At 41.3% G+C, this 23,564-nt stretch overlaps 1 protein-coding gene across 2 annotated transcripts in view; it reads left to right on the top strand.

Annotated features, from left to right (window-relative positions):
• The window catches only part of NCKAP1L (NCK associated protein 1 like), a 294,538-nt gene that overhangs the window by 145,350 nt on the left and 125,624 nt on the right, over nt 1-23,564 (top strand). For both annotated transcript variants that reach the window (XM_089691400.1, XM_089691401.1), the window contains exon 24: nt 22,900-22,993. In XM_089691400.1, coding sequence (XP_089547526.1) covers nt 22,900-22,993 — 94 coding nt within the window. The remainder of the gene's footprint in view (nt 1-22,899; nt 22,994-23,564) is intronic.

The following is a 23,564-nucleotide window of genomic DNA, read 5'->3' as shown; positions in this document are numbered from 1 at the left end:
TAGCAAAAAAAACAACCAAAGAAGAATGTTTCCACCATCATGTTTAACAGTTGGGATGGTTTTCTTGCGGTTATAGGCAGCATTCCTCCTCCTCCAAATACGGCGAGTTGAGTTGATGCCAAAGAGCTCGATTTTGGTCTCATCTGACCACAACACTTTCAACCAGTCCTCCTTTGCATCATTCAGATGTTCAGTGGCAAACTTCAGACAGGCCTGGACATGTGCTTTCTTGAGCAGAGGGACCTTGCAGGCACTACAGGATTTCAATCCCTGTCGGCGTAGTGTGTTACCAATTGTTTTCTTGGTGACTGTGGTCCCAGCTGCCTGGAGATCATTGACAAGAGCCTCACGTGTAGTCTTGGGATGATTCCTCACTGTTCTCATGGTTCTCATGATCATTGACACTCCATGAGGTGAGATCTTGCATGGTGCATTAGACCTAGGGAGACTGACAGTTGTTTTGTGTTTGTTCGGTTTGCGAATGATTGCACCAACTGTTGTCACCTTCTCACCAAACTGCTTGGCGATAGTTTGGTAGCCCAGTCCAGCCTTGTGTAGGTCTACAATCTTGTCCCTGACATCCTTAGACAGCTCTTTGGTCTTTGCCATGGTGGAGAGTTTGGAATCTGATTGTTTGATTGCTCCTGTGGACAGGTGTCTTTTATACAGGTAACAAAATGAGATCAGCAGCATTCCCTTTAAGAGACTGCTTCTAATCTTAGCTTGTTACCTGTATGAAAGACACCCGGTAGCCATAAATACTGCTGAATGATAGGGGATCAAATACTTATTTCCCTCATGAACATGCAAATCAGTACATAATTTGTTAGACATGCATTTCTTTTGAATTTTTTGTTGCTATTCTGTCTTTCAGTGGTACAGTACACCTACCATTCGATTTTTAGACTAATCATTTCTTTTTGAGTGGGCAAACATTCAAAATCAGAAGGGGATCAAATACTTATTTCCTTCACTATATATATATATATATATATATATATATATATATATATATAATGTATATAAATTTATAGCCCAATTGTCAGATTTTGAGCTGGGATTTCCAGGATTTTCAAGTGATATGAGTAGAATCACTCTTGGCAGACTTCTGACATATTCCTGGCCAGTGGTGGTAATGCCAAGCAGGGGTTTTCTGCTCCCCAGATACAAAAGAGTACAATAGCTGCATGTAGCAAGTCCTTTAATGCATTTAAAACATTTTATTGTTTGTCAACGATGACACCTCCTGCCAGACTCTGATCCACCCCAATGGTTAAGCTGGTAATGGTGTCAAAGGCATTGGAGGAGAAGGATCTGAGTTGGTGTAAGGTGTCGTTCTCCATTAGCAATAAATATTCTTGCTTGAAAGACAAACGGACTGTACAGCTATTGCACACCTTCCAGAATTTTCACCCTGACTTTTCATATCAGTAACAATAATAAACATCAGCTGTATAATAAAATGCATAAAACATGGGAATAATGGAACTATAAAACATTTGTTTTCAGTAACTTTGTATAAAGATGTTTATTTGCTTATCTTACTATTTCACTGCCTGAGGCATTTTAGAAATCATTGGGCCAACAGTTGAGTCAAGATACTGGAGAGCATCAAAATGAATTTTAATTTGCTTGTAACTCTGAAAAATGTATCATTCAACAATAGTGACATACATAGCCAATCTGTTTCTTTTTACAAAAATAGTAATCATTCTTAAAAAGTGATGTCTCTGTTTTTGTACTTTGTACTTTTTTGATAGCTATAGCTGAAAATGTACCCCAAGGAAAGCAATTTAACGTGTCCTGTTTTTTTCTTCACTTATTTGTCATGTGACATTTTCATTTTCTTCTGTAACACATTCAGAGTAATGCAGTGATACAAAAGACAATGGCTGCCTGCCAGTAAACGTGGCTACATCTTCATAGCAGGGGCAACAGATCAATAGACTGTAAACATTTTAGAGAACACAATGGAAGATCAATAGCGTGCTGCATTTTTTCTAATCACAAATGGAGGATTAATAGAATGTTTAATTTCATTATGACTTGAAAAGGCATGTCAATAACATTAGCTAGTGTAATTTGCAAAGTATAAGGTGTTTTGCTATTATGAAGTGATGTTATGTAGAGCTACTGCTACAGTTTTATAACTATTATAAACACAATAAATAATCTTAAAGTGTATGTACAGTAAACCATACCAATAAACAATTTCTTTAACTTTGCTCCCTTATGTTCTGTACAAGCGATATGTTTCTGATTTGCCATGTCGTGAGTTTTAGGTGAATCTGGTGGCTCAAGGTTTGCAGATCCAGCAATATCTCTCACCTTGACTATTGTAACTCCCTCCTCATTGGCCTACCTAATCGCAGGCTATCCCCTCTTCAGTCTATGAATGCTGCTGCCAGACTCATCCACCTTACTAACCGTTCTGTATCAGCCACGCCTCTCTGCCAATCCCTCCACTGGCTTCCAATTGCCCAACAGATAAAATTCAAAACATTAACAATGACACATAAAGAAATGTATAACTCCGTCCTAAATTACATCACCATTCTTGTCTCCAAATATCACCCAAACCGTACTCTCCAATCCTCGCATGACCTCCTGCTCTCTAGCTCCCTTGTCTCCTCCTCCATGCTCATCTGCAGGACTTCTCTAGAGCTTCCCCATCCTCTGGAACTCTCTACCCCAATTTCTCAGACTATCACCTACTCTGCTCGCTCTTGGGTGATCTCTGAAAACCTATCTCTTCAGGGAAGCCTATCCTGCCCTCAGCTAATAATGGAATCTTCTACTCTTCCTACCAGTCCATCCCCCACACTTACTACCTTTTGTACCACTAGCCCCTCCCTCCTAGATTGTAAGCTTCAAGGAGCAGGGCCCTCCTATCCCTCTTGTATTGAACTGTATTGTTGTTGTATTGTCTCCCTTTATATTGTAAAGCGCTGAGCAAATTGTTGGCGCTATATAAATCCTGCATAATAATAATAATATTTAAGGTGAAATTTGCTAGACTGAATTTTATTGCCCTGCATAACTGTTCATTTGTGGTTGGAATGACCAATAATGGAGTACCCTAGATTCCACACTATAAAAAAGGTAGGCCAGCAGGTATTAGTGTATGTTGGAGAGGAGAATTATATTGTGCTGCATTGCATCAAATTACTGTGGATTGCAGTGTGATGGGCTGCATATTCTTTTGTACTCCCCGAGTTCACAGTTAGGAGACCCAATAATCTATTTTATGGCTATGTTATTTTGTTTTATTATTTTTTTTATTATGTCAGTTTATCCATATGTTTTATTTTCTGCTAGCTTAAAAAATAGGCTGAGGTTTAGTGTTACACAGTTATTTTATTTATTTTGGTAGGTATATTTTATTCTCTGTTGCTATGACCTTTTTCCGGTCAGGGTACGCAACATACACTTGTTGCTGACACAAGCAAAATTGCCCTTTGTAGCACCATCATCACATACTTGTGTGTAAAATAGTATGCATCATAGCATCATATGTTTACCTCTCCCCTATTGCCAAAGCTACCATCACCAGCGCAGGCCTGTAGTGAGAGGCAGAGGTTCTGTAATTGAAGGTAGTAGATGCTAGCTGCAATATTTAGCATACAAGCATCTGCCAAAAAGCTTAAAGAGTAAAGAGAACCTTATATTTAGACATATGTAGATGGACAGGTACACTACAGTGGATATAAAAAGTGTCAGGTTTCTGTGATTGTAAAAAAATGAGACAAAAATAAATAATTTCAGAACTTTTTCCACATTTAATGTAACCTATAAACTGAAATCTTTTAAGTGGAGGGAAGTAAAAATAAAAAACTAAAATAATACGGTTGCATAATTGTGCACACCCTTAAACTAACACTTTGTTGAAGCACCTTTTGATTTTATTCCAGCACTCAGTCTTTTTGGGGTATGATCAGCATGGCACATCTCGACTTGGCAATATTTCCTTGCAAAAATCCTCCAAATCTGTCAGATTAAGAGGGCATCTCCTGTGCACAGCCCTCTTCAGATCACCTCACAGATTTTCAAACGGATTCAGGTTTGGGCTCTGGCTGGACCATTCCAAAACTTTAATCTTCTTCTGGTGAAGCCATTCCTTTGTTGATTTGGATGTATGCTTTGGGTTGTTGTCATGCTGAAAGATGAAGTTCCTCTTCATGTTCACCTTTCTAGAAGAAGCCTGCAGGTTTTGTGCCAATATTGACTGGTATTTGGAAATGTTCATAATTCCCCTTGACTAAGGCCCCAGTTCCAGCTGAAGAAAAACAGCCCCAAAGAATGATGTTGCCACCACCATGTTTCACTGTGGGTATGGTGTTCCTTTGGTGATGTTCAGTGTTGTTTTTGCGCCAAACATATCTTTTGGAATTATGGCCAAAAGTTCATCCTTGGTTTCATCAGACCATAACACAATTTCCCATATGCTTTTGGGAGACTTCAGATGTGTTTTTGCAAAATTTAGCCGGGCTTAGTTGTTTTTCATCCTAAGAAAAGGCTTACGTCTTTCCCATAGCCCAGACATATGAAGAATATGGGAGATTGTTGTCATATGTACCACACAGCCAGTACTTGCCAGATATTCCTGCAGCTCCTTTCATGTTGCTGTAGGCCTCTGGGAAGCGTTCCAGACCAGTTTTCTTCTCGTCTTTTAATCAATTTTGGAGGGACGTTCAGTTCTTGGTAATGTCACTGTTGCGTCATATTTTCTCTTTCACTTGATGATGACTGTGTTCACTGTGTTCCATGGTATATCTAATGCCTTGGAAATTCTTTTGTACCCTTCTCCTGACTGATACCTTTTAACATTGAGATCCCTCAGATGCTTTGGAAGTTCTTTGCAGACCATGTCTTTTGCTGTGGGATGCGACTAAGAAAATGTCAGGAAAGACCTACTAGAACAGCTGAACTTAATTTGGGGTTAATCAGAGGCACTTTAAATGATGGCAGGTGTGTACTGACTCCTATTTAACATGGTTTTGAATGTGATTGCTTAATTCTGAACACAGCTACATCCCCAGTTATAAGAGGGTGTGCACACTTATGCAACCACATTATTTTAGTTTTTTTATGTTTACTCTCCCTAATAAAATATTTCAGTTTGTTATTCAATTGAGTTGTACAGTTTATAGGTCACATTAAAGGTGGAAAAAGTTCAACCCTACCTCATTTGTTTTTGTCACGTACCTGATGGGAGACTGAATTGACGAGGTTGGCCTCACTTGTGTCACTAGCTGTGACCCCACTGAAGTTGGTACAGAGAGAGTCTAGGGACCAGGGGGACAAGAGCGCCAGAGGTTTGCTTGCGGCTCTTGCAGATGATGACCTTGGTAGGCAGGATATCCTCTGATTTGGGTACTGTAGCAATAGACCAGGCAGGTACAGTGGATTGCCAGATGCACAGCAGAGCCAGGTTTGTAGCCAGGACACTGGACTGGAGTGGAGTCATAGGATAGCCAGGGTCATAACAGTCGGGCAGCGCGGTACAGGATCAGGAGGAAAAGCCAAAGTCAGGATCAGAGCCGAAGTCAGGAACCGAGGGCAGGAGAGTACTCAGAATCGGGTCAGCAACAAGGCAACGAACAGGAGCAAGCAGGACACGGGGGGAGCTGTAGACCAGTGAGCACTGAATCTGGGTAGAGGCGCACCTTAAATAGCCCGTCTGGCGCCAATCTTCACCGTGCGTGTGTGCGTGCATGTGCGCAATCGCGCATTCCTGCGCGCCTGCGCACAACCGGCAATTCTTCTGCGGGATCTCTTTCGCACATGCGCGTTCCCTGATCGCGATTCTCCTTGCAGGAACTCTCTTACAGTTTTAAAGAAAAAAAAATGGGCTTTAATTAGTATTTTTTTTTCTAAAATGATAGTTTTGATAAACAGTTGCACAAATACCTTGTAAAAATTTATAAAAAATATAAAACAATTTCAACTACCATTTTTTATTTTAAAATGCCTCTGCATTCAAACAATATGTACTGTAATGTTTTGAATGTTTTCAGGCATTTTATAGCAAAAAATAAATATTTCACTTTTTTTACACACGATAAAATATGTGAGAGGGGAATTGGTTAATGAAACAGCCAAAAAAAATATCTTATGCTGTACACATAGGTGCTGCATATTGGTCTGGCTTATAGTCACATGATTTCTGCCAATTTGGGACTAACATTAGGTACTATTGCTAAAGACCATCAAGGGAATTCAGAAAAGCAGCAATATCACTCTCCTGGTGGTATGGCTCTTTTAATATGCCCTGTGTCTAATTTATGAAAGCCTTGTGCCAGTTTTGGTGCAGGCAGGGCCGTGGATAAGGGGATACCACCAGTCCTCCTGTACAGGGCCCAGGCCAGCAGGGGGCCCAGGCAGCTGGGTGAATCAAATGTGGACAGGGAGGTGATCAACAAAGCAGGGGGGCAATTACAGGAACCAATCCCCTGTATGGCTCTCTCTACAGCAGCTGAAAGCTGGCTTATTCTCCTCTCCTTCTGGCTGGCTGCATAGAGAGCCATACAGGCAGTTGGTTCCACTAAATCCCCCCCCCCCATCCCCCCACACACACACCCCCATCACCCTCCCTGTACACCATATGTTTCCCCCTGCTGCCCAGGCCCCCTGTGTGCCCCCATCCCCGCAGGGCTGCCGGCTTCCCTCTCCTTACCATCGGCAGCTGCAGGCACACAGTACGATCCTTCAGCATGGAGAATGTGAGAAGGGTCCGGTAAATATGACACATTTACCAGCCCCTTTCCTTCCTTAATGAACACAATGAGTGATTGGTACTGATCACTGACTGTGTTCATTCACAAATGAAGAATATTAATGTGTTTTTTTGTGGGGAGAGGGCTCTATCAGGTTAGTTGTATATGGCCCCATGGTTTCTAACAGCAGCCCTGGGTGCAGATATAGACCCATGTGCCAAATTCAGGTCGTTTTTACTACAGCTACTTTTAGAATCTGCCATTATGGCTGCAACAATTTCTAAAAAATGTAATGCCAGTTTACAAATAAGCAAACAGGCGGTAATGAAGATCAACTGAATGTTAGCACACAAGGGTGGTAGGTGTTGTGTGTTCATTGATTTTATTAATATATTTGTGTTTTACATTTACAGGATTGGTTGCTAGGACAAAGACTACCCTGTTCTAGCAACCAATGAGGCAGGTCACACACAACTGACAATGGGTTGATGAACTGACTAGTCCCCTATCAGTTCTGCTTTGCCTGTGATTTATAGTGGATGGTAATAGGTGGATCCATGGTCACTATTCAGTTAAATAGCTGCTTTGGAATCTACCCTCTGCCATCTGCTGTCAATCACAGGCTAGGTGGACCTGATGAAGAACTAGTCTTAGAGTTCCCCATCATGCCCCACCCACCCATCAATTCAGGGATACTGCATCTGTTGGGTGGGTGGAACCTGCTGGGGAACCCTGAGACTAGTTCCCCATCAGGTCCACCTAGCCTGTGATTGATAGCAGATTACAGAGGGTAGATTCCAAAGCAGCTATTTGACTGATTAGCAACCATGGACCAATATCTCTGATTGACAGCGGATAGCAGTGAGTGGAATTCAAATCTGCTGTTCAGTCTTTTAGTGACTTTTGGATCATTTATCTGTCTCTGACAGGTACATGGATTGGGTGCAATCACTGTTACTTTTGGTGCTGTGTTTAAACAGAATTCTATAGGGTGTCAATGACACCCTTTATGAATGAATGTCCAATAACTTTGCACCAGTCAGGTCGGTGGGTTCTAGAATGATGCAAAATTACCCATTGTAATTTGCCTTTTTATTAAAGTGGTTGTAAAGGCATATGTTTTTTTACTTTAGTGCATTCTCTGAATTAAAGTGCTACTAAAACCACATTAAAATCAGTCTGTGTATGCAGTAAAGCATGCTTGTTAGGCTTTGTTCACACCAATGCATTTTGTAGTGCTTTTTACAGAAACGCACTACAGTCCATTTAACATGGTTTCCTATGGAACATGTTCACATCTATGCTTTTTTCAGCTGCTGCATTTTTGGAAAGGGCTCAGGTGGCCCATGTGCAAGAACTCATATAATATTAAAAACTACAAATAGTACTGAAGTGTTTATCTATAATAAAGCATAAACATGGTTATTTAGATATTCAACGTGCATAACATAAAGAAGCATTAAAGTGATTGTAAAGATTCAGTTTTTCCCTAAAATAATACGTTATACTTACGTGCAATGGTCTCTTTCCTCTTCTTCTGGGGTCTGCTGCTGACATTTTCAGCTCCTCCTCCCTTCCGAGTGCCCCCATAGGAAGCTGCTTGCAATGGCGACACTTGTGCGGGATCGATCCCAAGCCAGGCTGTCTGTGTGTCCATAGACACAAACAGCGGTGGCCTGGCCCCACCCCCCACTCCCTCCTGTTGTTTGACAGCTGCTGGAGCCAATGGCTCCTACTGCTGCATCTGAGTCTTCCGTAAAACGCTGTTTGACTCTGACTTCTCTGATCCTCCCCTTCTTCTCATACCCCCCTCTTATCTCCTGATAAGAGTCACTTTGCACATGCTCAGTTTGGTGTCTATTGCTAGAGAGGTTTTTTTTTTGGGGGGGTGGGAGTGCATGTGTTCAGCACAGGATTAATCAGCACTGTCCAGAAAGAGGGTCAGGGGTCATGCAGCCTCATAGGACAGTCAGAGGGGAATGAAAACTCCTCTTACAAGAATAATCAGTGCTTTCCAGATACTAATAGAAGTCACAAGACTGCTATATACTGCTGATGAGAAAAGGTATTTAGCAGTTTGTATATACTAAATACATTTCATTTCTATGTTCTGTGTACTGTGGTAGATCAGATATAGTGAATGCAGGGTCCTGGGTTTAGTGACACTTAAAACTGTTACTGAACCCAGGACCCTGCATTCACTATATCTGGTCTCACACAGTATACAGAATATGGTAGTGCAATTATTTTAGTAAATATAAACTGCTAAATACCTTTTCTCATCAGCAGTATATAGCAGTCTTGTGATTTCTATCAGTGTCCTGCCGAGCACATGTTCAAGCTTATAGGAGGAGTTTTCATTCTGCTCTAGGAGGATGCAGGACCCCTGACCTCTGTCTGGATAGTGCTGATTGGCCCTGTGCTGTTCACATGCACTATCCAAAGAAAAAAAAAAACCTCTCTAGAAATAGACACCAAACTGAGCATGTGCAAAGTGACTCTTCTCAGGAGATAACAGGGGGGTATGAGAAGAAGGGGAGGATCAGAGAAGTCAGAGTCAAACAGCATTTGATGCAGAGTATTAACCCCTTAGGTTCCACAGTGAGTATAACAACCATGCTTTACTACATATACAGACTGAATTTACCGTTGTGGGTTTAGTAACGCTTTAAAGTAAAAAAACCTTCCATGATCAGCTCCCCCCCAGCCCTCCTCCTAAATACTTACCGATCCAGTGCTTTGCCCGAGAGCAGCAGCACTGCTCTTTCTCCCTCTTTCCTCACAAGACTCAGATGCAGCAGCAGGAGCCATTGGCTCCAGCGGCTGTAAATCAAATCCTGTAACGAGGGAGTGGGGGGCGGGGCCAGGTCACCCCTGTTTGTGTCTATGGACACACACACAGCCTGGCTCGGGATCGATCCCGCACAAGTGTCGCCATAGCAACCAGCTTGCTATTGGGGCACTCGGAAGGGAGGAGGAGCTGAGAGTGCCAGCAGCGGACCCCAGAAGAAGAGGAAAGAGACCATTGCACGTAAGTAAGTATAACGTATTATTTTAGGGAAAAACTGAATCTTTACAATCACTTTAATGTTTCTTTATGTTATGCACGTTGAATATCTAAATAACCATGTTTATGTTTTATTATAGATAAACAGTTCAGTACTATTTATAGTTTTTAATATCATATGAGTTCTTGCACATGGGCCACCTGAGCCTATTCAGTATGACTGAAGTTGTATTTCCTCTGTTCAGGTAGCCCAGGTGCACCACCATTACATGTATAACTGTACTCATGTATATGGTTTTGTCATGGTAAACATGAGTACAGAATAGGAGTGTTTGCAAACGTTTCTATTTTTTTCAAATGCTCATAGGTTGTAATATATATATATATATATATATATATATATATATATATATGCACATACACACATACATGAGTACTAGCCGTGCAACTATTCATGTTAATGACAGGCTATATGCTGCGTCTGGGCTCCCAGAGCAGAGGAAATATGGCTGTAGTTATGTTGAATGGGCTCAGATCAGGGGCGGACTGACAACTCATGGGGCCCCCGGGCAAAAGGGGATCATGGGGCCCCTATGTCCTTGCCCACACTCAAAAAAAGCCTATAAAAGGTACCAGGGGCATTTCATGGGGCCCCCTACTGACCCCGGGCCCTCGGGCAGTGCCCGAGTGCTCAAAAGGTCAGTCCGCCCCTGGCTCAGATGATCCATGTGCAAGAGCCCTATGTAAGCAGGCCATTTGTTTTAGCCTGTTACGTATACACATTACATTTCCCAGTTAATAGTGCTTAACAATGATTGCATATTACAAGTCATTTTTATATCAGTGCAAATATACCAGAATGCTTAGACTGAAAATATTAGGATGTCTAGGCTTTGTTGTTTTAGTATTTTTGCAGTAAGCATCCTAATTGAAGCTGTTGGGCATGCAGATAGCATTACAGAGGGTGACTACAATCTGAATCATGAAACTATGGAAACGCAAGCTATAAAATTGTGAGCTTCACATTAAAAATGACTTTCATGTAAACATTACCATAATAATGCAGAACACATTATACCTTCTCTTTAAGAAGAATTCCATTCTAAATGAATGTTTAGCAGTTAGTGACAGAGCGTTAAAATAAAGTGTGTTAACTGGATGCACTCTATTTCCTAGAATCACTAATATGTCCCTCGATGGTCTACATGAGGTCAGAGATGAGCAGTGATAGATCTGCTGGTTCTTGCTCAATTCATGCACTGCTGGGAAATGCTTAAATCCCCTTTCTGACTTGGCTGATGTATGGAGTCAGAGCACGGGAGTTGAAAGATTCATTTTTGTTTGTATGAAGGTGAAGACTGGCTATATATCTTGTACAGCTTGTAAAAATATGTGCCATAAGGAGCAGCACCAGTGCTTGAAAGTATCACTCTGTAGTTAAAGATACACTTCAAACTAAACTCCAAGTAGATATAAAAGACATAAATAAACCAGGCTCTGTATTCACTGTATATCAACAAATGTATTATTTGTAAATGCAGGCAGTATAAGTACCTGACTATGACTTGTTATCATCCTCTGGCAACCCCCTGTTACAGTGGAAATCAAACTGGGAGAAGAAGGGGCATCACAGGGAACCAACCAGTTGTGATGCAGTTCTCATATGCTTACAAAGAGCATTTTTACAGGAGGACAGAGCAGAGTGACAGGGGGATAGGCTCATTGGTTTGCTGCTTATCCTTTCACTGTCCAGTCACAGGCTGAGGGAGGGACAAGACCTGTTTGTATTGCTGGACATTGGCACAGAAAAATCAGGTCTCCTCCCCTGTCAGGGCTGTGTAAAATCATAGGACTGGATAGGCAGAAATACCGATCCTTTGGCAAGTAACACAGGTCCCTCGTATTTCATCTTTTATCTGTGTTTTTATGTGTTTTCTTAGAAGTCAGCTTTGTTACCAAAATGCAAACAAAATGATCTTCTCATTACGCAGCCTGCCTATGGTTGGGTAACCTTTCCAACATATGACATCCTGTTTTTCCTTAAGTCCATATTGTATTCATTGAGGTTGATTTACTAAAGGCAAATAGAAATTGCAAGGAACTGGCATGAGAGCTTAGTGAAAGCGGTGAAGTTTCACTTTGCAAAGAATACCCAATCATGTTTAAGGGGAATAAAAGAAACAGTACTTTTGCTTGCACATGATTGTATGATGAAAGTCAGCAAAGCTTCACCTCATTTACTATGCTCTGGGACAAATTTCCTTGCGAAGTGCAGCTCACCTTGCACAGTTTATTTGTCTTTAGCAAATAAATCCTCTTGTGTATGTGATGGACCTTGCCCTAGAGCAGGGGCCACCAAACCTAAACAAAGGGCCAATTTACTGTCCTTCAGTCTTTATATTATTTATATTAGTAGTAAGAATTATGCCCCATGTTGTTGTCAGTGGAAAAAGTAGTTGATGTTACTGGGAGAAACTGTGCCTCATTTCAGTTGCAGGAACAGTGCCCCAAGGGGAAGACAAAGGTAAGCAAAGGGCCGCATACAACCCACAGGCCACAGTTTGGAGACCACCACCCTAGAGAATAATGACTAGCTTGTACCCAGCTTAGGGCATGGGCATTATTTACTATGGCCAAACCCAAAGTATGCAAACTGACAGGAATTTGGATTTGTGGAAGAACACTTCATGACTAGATGGTTGCATTTAAAAATACCTCTCCTGCAAGTCTAAGCTGTAAGCAAAAGATTGCCCACAATGGAATGGACTGGTGCAACAGTAGTACTTGGATTAAAAAAAAACTGAAGCATTGAATAGGCAGGAATAAACTGACACCCATATTTTATCCCCTTAAACCCTTTGCAAATGCAGAAAAATACATATTGATAAGCCAGACATCCACTGTGCTCTTAACGTCTCGTTTGGGCTGACAACACACTGCCTTTGCTGCACTGAAGTCCCGGCCAACAGTGGATGCACTTCTTTGGGTGTATCTACCAGAAACTGCAACAAATTTACAAGGCTGGTGATCATGTCACAGGTATTAATAAAAGCTGTTTCTTGTTACAGGAACAAAAAAAATAAAAAATTCTTCCAGAAAGGAGAAGGATGTTCAGAGGCATAGATTGAAGCTTGTGGGCCCTGATGCAAAAGTTGACCTGTCCCCCCCACCCCACTACCACTCGCTGTTTCCGCCCCACGCCAAGATACTCCCACCATGTGCCAAGATTCTTTAAGTGACTAAAGATTTAAGCAGCTGACAGATGAAAATAAATTGCTCAATTACCCCATCAACACCGTCAATCTGCAGTAGGGAATCCCTACTGCGGAGCCATTGTGTTCTTCCACCTGGCTATAGCCGCTAGCAGCGATTGCATTTAAGAAAATCTGACAGGCTGGTTATACTGAAGTCTATTGATGGATCAATGAAAGAAAATTCTTCCTGTACACACTGCTCCCTCCTGTGCACATTACCCCACCAACCTGTATGCACTGCCCTCTCCTTTGCAAATTACCCCCTACCTGTACAGTGCTCCCTGTACATATTACCCCCTCCCCTTATACATTCCCCCCTCCCTGTACACACTGCTCCTTCCTGTACATATTACCCCTTCCCTGTAAAGACTGCCCCCTCCTGTGCGCATTATCCCCTCCCTATACACAGTGCCCCCTCCCTGTACATATTACCCCCTCGCTGTACACAATGCCCCGTCTGTACTCATTATCCCTCCTGTACACAATGCCCCCTCCTGTACATATTACCCCCTCCTGTACATATTACCCCCTCCCTGTACACCGTGCTCTCTTCTGTACATATTACCTCTTCCCTGTAAACACTTCCCCCTCCTGTATGCATTATCCCTAACTCTTTCCCTGAAGCTACAGTAATCGTAAAGCCATAAACCAGTCCTTCACTGTACTTCAAACGCATTCCGGGATAGCCGTAAAACACACATCCCATTTTAAAATCACTTTTCCATATAATTTCATATCTTAAGCTAGGAAATAATTACAATGAAGCAAAGCATATATTCGGATAGCTCAGTTTAATGTGAGTTGCCTGATATCTTACACCCCTAGTTGAAGTCTACAGGAGAGCAGAGAGCCATATAGTTCTAGCTGAAATAGTGAAATATGGCATGTTTGATGTCTGGACGTTCAGGATATCATTCTGCATATTAATCTACTAGTGGATAGGATGCTACATGTCCCTATGGAAGGTTATTGACCATGATATAAACAGCGAGGGATTTGGTCATAGCCTGAGTTCCCCGTCTAAAACACTCCTTCCCGAATGAGGCGATTGGTTCTCTGCTGTAAGGAGACACCCTGCTGGGTTCCTAGAAAAGAGGTTGTCAGTTTAGAGAAGCAAATTGAAGAATTCTCCCTTTTTAACATCAGGAACCAACTTTGGGAGAAAAGGCACCCTTTTGCTCTGACACTTGAAAGCTGCTTAAACCAAAGCTGACGGCAAGTATTCTACCTCTCTAAACTTCTTTCTGTTATCTCTCTGTTGTGGTATATATACTGGCTACATCTTGTTCTGTAAATACTTTTATTGCACCATTTTGACCTTTTTAGTAATAAATCCTATTATCTGAAAGAGTTGAACTGTTTCTAAAGCTCTTTAATGCAAACTAAGAATCCCTGTCTCTGAAGAGCGCTACTGTGTGTTTTTAAACCTCTATATACATCTGGCTGCAGTGACAGTGTGTATAGAGATGATTATTCAAACATCATAGTGTTATTGCTAATAATGGCGAGTTTACTCCTCTGTACAAAAAGGCGGTGGTGGCAGTGTGAAGAGTTAATTGCGTAATTAACCTGACCCAGTAACAATCGCTCTCAGGCTGCAGGTACATAGATTGTGGTCTATTAGCTGGAAAATCTTTGTGCAGGGTGCAGCTGAGTGTGGCATGGTTACCCCCTCCTGTACACAATGCCCCTTCCCTGTACATAGTAACCCCTCCCTGTACATATTACCCCCTCCTGTACACAATGACCCCTCTTGTACACAATGCCCCCTCCTGTACATAGTACCCCCTCCCTGCACACAATGCCCCCTTCTCTACATAATACCCCCTCCTGGTACATATTGCCCCCTCCTTCACATATTACCCTGCCTGTACACAATGCCCCCTCCCTGTACATATTACCCCTTCCTGTACACAGTGCCCGCTTCTGTACATATTACCTCCTCCTGTACACAATGCCCCCTCCCTGTACATATTACCCCCTCCTGTACACAATGCCCCCTTCCTGCACATAGTAACCCCTCCCTGTACATAGTAACCCCTCATGTACACAGTGCCCCCTTCTGTACATATTACCTCCTCTTGTACACAATGCTCCCTCTTGCCATTTCCCCCTCTCCCTGTACACATTACCTACCCTGCCCCCCCCGTCCATTGCCCCCTCCATGTACACACTGGCCCCCATCCCCCCCCCCTACACATTCTCTTCTTGCACTTGCACAGTGTCCTTAGAAATATGGCTGAGATGTTGCACCAATTACTGCTCAGGCTAGCAAGGGTTAAAGCTGATACTGTCTCATTGGGCTGTACACAGAAGATCCATGCATTCCAAAAGGAAGCTGTGAATCCAGCTTTCTCTGCTGACATTCCTGAGATCCTGGACTAATGTGCCAACCTGTCATCTCCCTGGAGTACACAGCAAGGAGAGCATAGCATAGCAATGCTACTGAGTCCCACAAGAAACCCCGACAGAGTAGTAGAAAATACTGATTGGAGGCTTCCCAGAAATGCGTCTGTTTCTTACCTGGGGCAGTCACAGCAGTAGTGATCCGAATATCTGTTACACAGAGCGGTTGCAAGTTTAGTGCAGAATCACTGTACTGGACCTGCAGCAATCGCCCGGGCCCCCTGAAGCATGGTGCGACCCCTGACGCTGCACCTATGGGGATGTTTGTGGGTAATGTCTGGACATGCATTTTGACAACTTCTTGGAATGACCTTAACTGCATGTAGTTTAGCCATATACATGGCAGAGGCCAGCAGTTTCAACCAATTCCAACCAGTTTTCACGTATGCATTGTGATTAAAATGGAGCCTTAATAAATGAACCCCAATATCTTAGACTAAGGAGACGAACAGAAGTGTCCAGAGGAAGCCAATGCAAACAAAAGGGTGTTCATATTTAAATCTGAGTGTATTGGCCTTGATAGCTGTGTTGTCTGCAAAATGTCAATCAGTTTTTCTATGGGCAATTTTAAAATCTTGCCAACTGCCGTGACGCATATGTGGCAGAAGGGCCTTAACATTTATGTGCCGCGCTTATGTGTCCATGGTGCTGTTGTGTGCTGAGATGCACATGCTCCTTGCACACGTCCAGCGTATTTACTTAGATACCACTGACAGCTCCCGGTCTTAATATTATTATTATACAGGATTTATATAGCGCCAACAGTTTGCTCAGCACTTTATAATATAAAGGGAGACAATACAGCAACAATACAGTTCAATACAAGAGGGTTAGGAGGGCCCTGCTCCTTGGAGCTTACAATCTAAGATTGTTTTGCTCACAATCAGAAATCAGTGCGAGGAGCTCCAGACCACGTGACTGCTGTGACAGCCCATCACACTGGTCACATGATCGGATGCTCCACCTCTGCCTCCCATCATTCATAACCCCATAAAGAGCCATCAGTGGGCGCTGATAGGGGGTTAAGGCAGAAATCCTCAGTTAAAGGTTAGAATAAGGGCAGAAAGGCAAACAGCAAGCAAATGGATGAGGATAAAACAGAGATTGTTGCATACCAGAGTTTTCCCTTAACTTTTCCAGGTTAGCAACAGGGTGTCCTGGGAAATTATTTAGAAATTTTAGCAGATTTGCCTTCACAGAATTCATTGTTTATACCATGAAAACTAGAAATTCTTCTGCTAAAAGCCAAACAACAAGAGTACAGAAAGTTCTTTTAGTACCGCAGTACTAGATATGATGATTGTGGAATAGAGGAGAAATTAGAGCTGCGCAGTGTGCATTTCTTCAGAGATTTCTAGCTGGCAAGTGTTACATAATTATATAGAAGTGTTTTAGGCTTTTTTGGCAGACCTTCCATTTTCAGCTACAAACAAAATTGGCAGCAATAATTCAGTGAAATCCAGTGACATAAACTAGCACATTCTAAAATGAGAAACAATTATCTTGTCAATAGATATATAAACAATAAACTATGTAATAATTAGAGTTTATTTTATTAATTGGTATAACTCTGTGTAACACTTTGAATAATATATACTGTGTATTGTTTATATGCTGTCTTTTTGCCAACAGATCTTAAAATATAATGGGGTTGATTTATTTAGCGAAAATAGACTGTGTACTTTGCAAGTGCAATTGCTCCAGAGCTTAGTAAATGAGGGGAAGCTCTGCTGACTTCCATCATCCAATTGTGTGCAAGCAAAAATGCTGCTTTTTAATTTTCCTAGCATGTGATTGGGTATTCTTTTTTAAAGTGAAGCTTTACCTAATTTACCAGCTCCTGCTGCAACTGCACTTGCAAAGTACACAGTCTACTAGGCTTTAATAAATCTACACCTATGCCTCTAAAATGCAGACACACAATAGTGCCCTTTTAATCATGGAAACTAAGTAACCTAACAATATGTCTTTGGACTGGGGGAGGAACTGAGTTTAGATACACTTTTACACAGATCATCATCTCCCTGTATAGTGTACATGTTAACACAAACTTCAGTTTACTTTATGTTCCTCATTCACAACTTATCTTCCTTCATACTTCAATCAAGAATCCAATAAGCCATGGTCAATTATGTCAATAATCCATTAAAATCCAAAGTCAGAGTTACTTTTCTTGCATCAGAGTCTTTTGTTAGGTGTCAGAGTCTCTTGTCAGGTGTCAGAGTCACCTGTTAGACTTACAGGGGTTAGACAAAAAAATGGAACCACTACATGATTTGCAGGTGTGAAAATGACACCATGTTTCCCATTGAAAGCAGAAGTGATGTAACATTCTTTTGTTTCCTTCTGGTGATGAGACCCCTAGCTAACAGGTGGGAAGCCTCAGTTTCCTCATTTACTTTGACCATGTCGACCACGCCTATGTATATCAGACGACTTTTTCCTGGAAACTGTACTTGCCGCCATAACCTTTCATACTGCACCTCACGACATGGCCAATAAATTGGTAACTTCAGTCATAGAGGCACCAGCTAAGTGGACATCAACAATTTTCCCTCTTTGAAGCTCCGTGAGCTGTGACATGACTCCATATTACTAGCAGTGCACACAGTGAATGGTGAAAGTGAGGCTTCCCACCTGTTAGCTTGGTGTCTCATCACACAGCGGAAGCAAAACAATGTTACATTAATTCCACTTTCAACGTGAAACATGTTGTCACTTTCATACTTGCAAATCATGTAGTATTTCCATTTTTTGTCTAACACCTGTAGTTGTCATTTGTCAGAGTCACATGTCAGCTGTCAAAGGCACCTGTCAGTTGCTAGGCAACAGAGTCAATAGTCAGTATCAGGTGTCAGAGTCAATCATCAGTATCAGAAATAAGAGTCAATAGTCAGTCAGGTTTCAGAGTCAACAGGCAGTTTCAGGTACGCAACCCTATGTTTTCATCTGTATTCCTTGAAGCCTTTAAATTCAAATGGTGGATATCCAATGATATATAAAAAATGTATGGCCTGATTTCTTCCACTGAGGATCTGAGTCTTTCCTCTATCAAATTATCACATAATGTGCCTCATCAAGAAACATCCAGATATCTCCAAATAAAACATTTTTGTGACTCAAACAATAGGTTCATCTTCAAATCTTGGACCCCTCACTTTCTTTGAACGTTCAAGTAAACTTGGCCCTACTACTAAAGGACCTTCTATGACAATATAGAATATACCTGCATTCTAGAGAAGTGGGCCCCTCTCCCACATTTGTATATTATTAAATGGGAAAATTATTTGGGTGAACCTATAGAAGAAAAAGACTGGCATCATATCTGGCATGCTATATATGTATGTCTTACCCTAGTCATTATTACTATTTATAATACTATACTCCCATGTATTTTAACCCCTTCACGCCTATGTGTAAAACAAATCTTAATGCTTAAGCAAAATTTTGCAATGTTGACATGTGTTAGTAAAACTGTACATATCATCACAACTACTTTGTACATCCAGGTGAATTATTCCTTGTTTTGTTTCAGGACAAATTGGGCTTTCATTTGGTGGTAAATGGTAATGGATATATCCTGATTTATTTTATCTTTATTATCAAAGGAAAACTGGCCCAAAATAGTAAAAAAAAATATATATTTTTTTAAATTTAGCTGTATGTTTCTTGTTACTAGAATGACCTACCACCAAAGAACAACCCAAAATAAATTTTCCAACTCTTGACGATCGCAGTGATACCATATACAGTTGTGTTCAAAATAATAGCAGTCAGACATCACTAACCTGATCAATCACTGTTTTTGGTAGAAATGATATTTCTACATGGCAAATAATTTACTAGCAGGTGTAGTAGAGTAATAGAAATCCAACAGACCCAACAGTCATGACATGCATGCTGCTGATTCCGTGTAATTGAATCACTAATTGAAAGGGGCATGTTCAAAATAATAGCAGTGTGGAGTTCTATTAGTGAGGTCATTCATTCTTTAAAAAACAGGTGGCAATTATTGCCTTTATTTAAGGAAGGAAGGCAGCAAATGTTGTACATGCTGGTTACAGTGAATTTCTCTCTGAAATTCTGAGGAAAATGGGTCGTTCCAGACATTGTTCAGAAGAACAGCGTACCTTGATTAAAAAGTTGATTGGAGAGGGGAAAACATATAATAAAGTGCAGAAAATGATAGGCTACTCAGCTAAAATGATAGCAAATGCTTTAAAATGGCAACCAAAACCTGAAAGACGTGGAAGAAAGCGAAAAACTACCATTCAAAAGGATAGAAGAATAGCCAAAATGGCATGGACTTAGCCAACAATCAGCTCCAGAAAGATCAAAGAAGGTGTAAAGTTACCTGTGAGTACTGTTACAATTAGAAGACACCTATGTGAAGCCAAGCTATCTACAAGAAGCCCCCGCAAAGTCCCACTGTTGAAAAAAAGACGTGCTGAAGAGGTTACAATTTGCCAAAGAGCACATTGACTGGCCTAAAGAGAAATGGTGCAACATTTTGTGGACTGATGAAAAATTGTTCTTTTTTCTTCAAACTTTACGGGGAGCCAGACTTGGGCTAGTGGGAGTAGAAAATGCCCTGGCAACGATGAGAGTAACAATGCTATAGGCTTGGTGGTCAGTGGGAGTAAAACCATTTTATCATAGGTGTTAGTAGGAAGAATAGTGCCCCATCATTGGCGTCAGCTAGAGAATAAATTCCTTGTCTTTGGTGTCAGTGGGAGGATTAGTACCCCATTGTTAGTGTCAGCGGGAGGAATAGCGCCACATCATTGGTGTCAGTGGGAGAATTAATTCCTTTTCTTTGGTGTCAGTGGGAAGAATAGTACCCCATTGCTGTTGTCAGTGGGAGGAATAGTGTCCCAAGGGCCAGATAAAGGCACGCAAAGGGCCACATCTGGCCCTCGGGCTGTAGTTTGGAGACCCCCGAGCTATAGTGAGACATTTCAGGGGCCCCTAAAACAGGAAAAAAAAGATAACAGGATGCGGAGCAATGGAGAGTAGAGGTGGAGTAACAAAAGTATCTGTGACTGACTCCTAATGCTAACTGTTCACTCTGACACTGCCTGTTTCTTCGACATTTAACAATAGATTTTGCAAAGTGACTATGACAAAGGACAACTGATTCTGACACCTGACATTTGACTCTGACTGTTGTTTAATGTATTATTGATGGGATCAACCATTGTTTGCTGGATACCTGATTGAAGTTTGAAGTAAGATGACAGAGGTTTTGTATGAGAAGTAAACTGTAGCATTTCCTAAAATGTTTGCCCCTCACTGCTTCTCACCTCCTTGTTACTTCCTACAACTTTACAATACTGCAATCAGAGTGTTCACAGATTTTATTAAATAATATATTGTTGCTGTACTGTATATTATGAAAATAATTTATTTATGTGGACTTGTGTAGTTACTGTGTGGTCTACTTTACCATACATTATAATATTATAGCAGGTCAGTGTATATAATTCTGTCCCTATTGCAGCTATTTTGTTCTACACTGAATTAACAAGTCTCTTGGTTTAATTATCCAGCCAAAAAGGTATTTAAGGACTAGGATGTACGGCTGTGGGTTTTAAAGGGGTTAAGTTTAGAGAATTAGGGTAAGGAGGTTGGGTTTATGAGTTAAAGTTCTAGAATAAAAGTTAGCCGATAACGTTTCAGGGCCTTCTCACCCCACATTTAGTCACATATGAGGCCCTTTGTGGAATCTTGATTGAAAGTGGAACACATAAGACTAAATCATTTGTCGATCACTAAAATGCATGAACATTTCCCCAATGTTTTATCCCTTTAAAGACCCTGAAAATACAGAAAAATATCTGTTGATTTGCCAGAAATGCACTCAGCTCTTAAACACTCAGCTGCTGAAAATGTACAGCATTTTCATGCACTGAGTGGTGCCAGCCCTGCCTAGTGTCTAGATAAACTACTCAATCACTCTCACTGTGTTCATATCCATAGGAAAAGAATAACTGACTTGTAGTCTAAAATAAGGACAGGGAGGGTGATATAGTCTTTTTAAGATTACAGAGACAGAGAGTGCAGAACAATTCAGAATTTATGTCAAGACCAACAATTATATGATTTTACAAAATTTATTTAGTGCCAACTGTTTGCACTGCTCTTTACAAAATAAAGGGTGACAGTACAGTTTCAATACAATTTAATACAAGAGGGCAATATTTTTTGCACTTACAGAAACAGATGTAATAAATCCTTTCCTTGGTATATTTAACAGACCAAAAGATAACAAATAAGAGAGGTTCATTGTTAGGATTTGCATACACTTTAAGGCAGAGGTTCTCAACCTTCTAAAGAGAGGGAGCCCTTTAAGTGATTTTGTAACCAGTTGTGAGCCACAACACAATGAAATGGTTCAGAATTTTTTTTTTCATTTTAAATGGCATAATGAACATTTTCCTCCTGTAGCCACTGATTGTTGGCAGGAGGAAAATGAAGAGGATCGGTTACTGTATATGCCACCCCCTCTGCCCCTCCATTCAAAGTGTAAAACAGACAGAGAGGTTGCGTGGGCCCCCTGGAGCATGGGTCGGGGTTGCCATTGTGACTCCTGATGCTACACCAATGGTTGGGGGGGTGGGGTGGTTAAACACATCTCTAATATGGGGTTTTACTGCTACCAAACCACAAACAAGCCCTTACTGTTCTGAGACCCTTATAAGGATGCTTTCACACTGATGTGCTACGGTTAATCTGCACCGCATGTGCAATGCAGTGCACCTGCAGCTTTCTTGTGGGTTAGCTGAGCTTTGCCATAGACTTCTATTATATCTTGCAGGTATAGTGCACTTTCAGAAAGCACACCAAACCTGCAGGATATAATAGAAGTGTGCTTCCCTGGTTTGAGGTCAAGGGCACATCATAGGGCTCCGATGGCCACATGTGGCTGACGGCCATAGGTTGAGCACTCCTGCTTTGAGGTAAATTAAGCAGATTTTCTAACTTTAGCACAGTTGCAATTGTTCATGGATAGCAGTTAAATTATTTAAATATGTTATACTTACCTGCTCTGTGTACTAGTTTTGAACAGAGCAGCCCAAACCCACCTCTTCTCAGATAATCCGCCAGTACTTCTGGCCCCTCCCCCCTGCTGAGTGCCCCCAGAGCAAGCTGCTTGCGTGCGTGCCCGCTCTGGAGCCACCTCTGTGTATGGCTCAATGTGGCTTAGTCCTGCCCCTCGCTCCCTCCTCACTGGCTGTTTTTAACAGCAGTGGGAGCCAATGGCTGCCGCTGCTGTGTCTTAGCCAGTGAGGACAGAGACCCGAGAGAGCCTTAGATCTTATGCACATCGCTGGATCAGGATTTGGTTAAGGTCAGTATTGGGGGAGTTGCACACTGATGTTTTTTTACCTTCATGTATTCTTAAAAAAAAACCTTTAGCATTTACAACCACTTTAATGTAAAATCAATATACATGAACTATGATAATTTGCATTGTATAACTAACTTTGGAATATGTTTTTTTTTTGTGTTCCAGAAATTGGTACTAGAGAACATGGATGTGCTGGTACAAATCAGATCAAACTTTAGCAATGCAGAGCTGATGCCATCATTGTTATCCAAGCTGAGCTGTAAGTCACGTTCATATTTGGATGTTTCCAGCAACAAGGGACTTGGCATAACAGATGTTCCTTTACTCTGCTTTTTCAGCCGACAGAACTACCATTTTGCTATTTTTTTTAATAAACTTCTGTAAGCAATTTAGAGATAATCAGTCACCTACAGAACTCTCTTGGGCATACAGCACTTCACTAATTAGAAAAAGGAACAGATTTTGGTCAAGTCAAACAATGAACAAAATAACATTACCATGTAATAATACACTTACTCTGGGTCATGCATAGTTGAGTAGTTGTCTACCGAATCCAGGCACTATTAGGTTGTGTGACTCCATACTGCTTTCATACAGTTGATAGGCTGCTCTCTGCGCTGCTCATTTATAAAAGTGCTTCAAAGCTGCTGATGTTCCACTCTTGTTACTTAGTAAAGACTGACTGCATTTAAGAAGTGATTTCTGCGTGATTAAAAGTAATTTCTGCTTTGTATAAAAATGATTTCTGCTGTTTATCAACCATGCAATATTTTCTCATATGTGACAGATTTACTTGAATATTTACAATTACATTTATTTAAAGTGTTACT

This window comes from Staurois parvus, unplaced genomic scaffold (assembly GCF_062004578.1).
Source record: "Staurois parvus isolate SC_StPar_1 unplaced genomic scaffold, SC_StPar_1.0 ptg000562l, whole genome shotgun sequence".
Taxonomy (NCBI): Eukaryota; Metazoa; Chordata; class Amphibia; order Anura; family Ranidae; genus Staurois; species Staurois parvus.
This window is presented reverse-complemented; position numbering and strand designations above follow the sequence as displayed.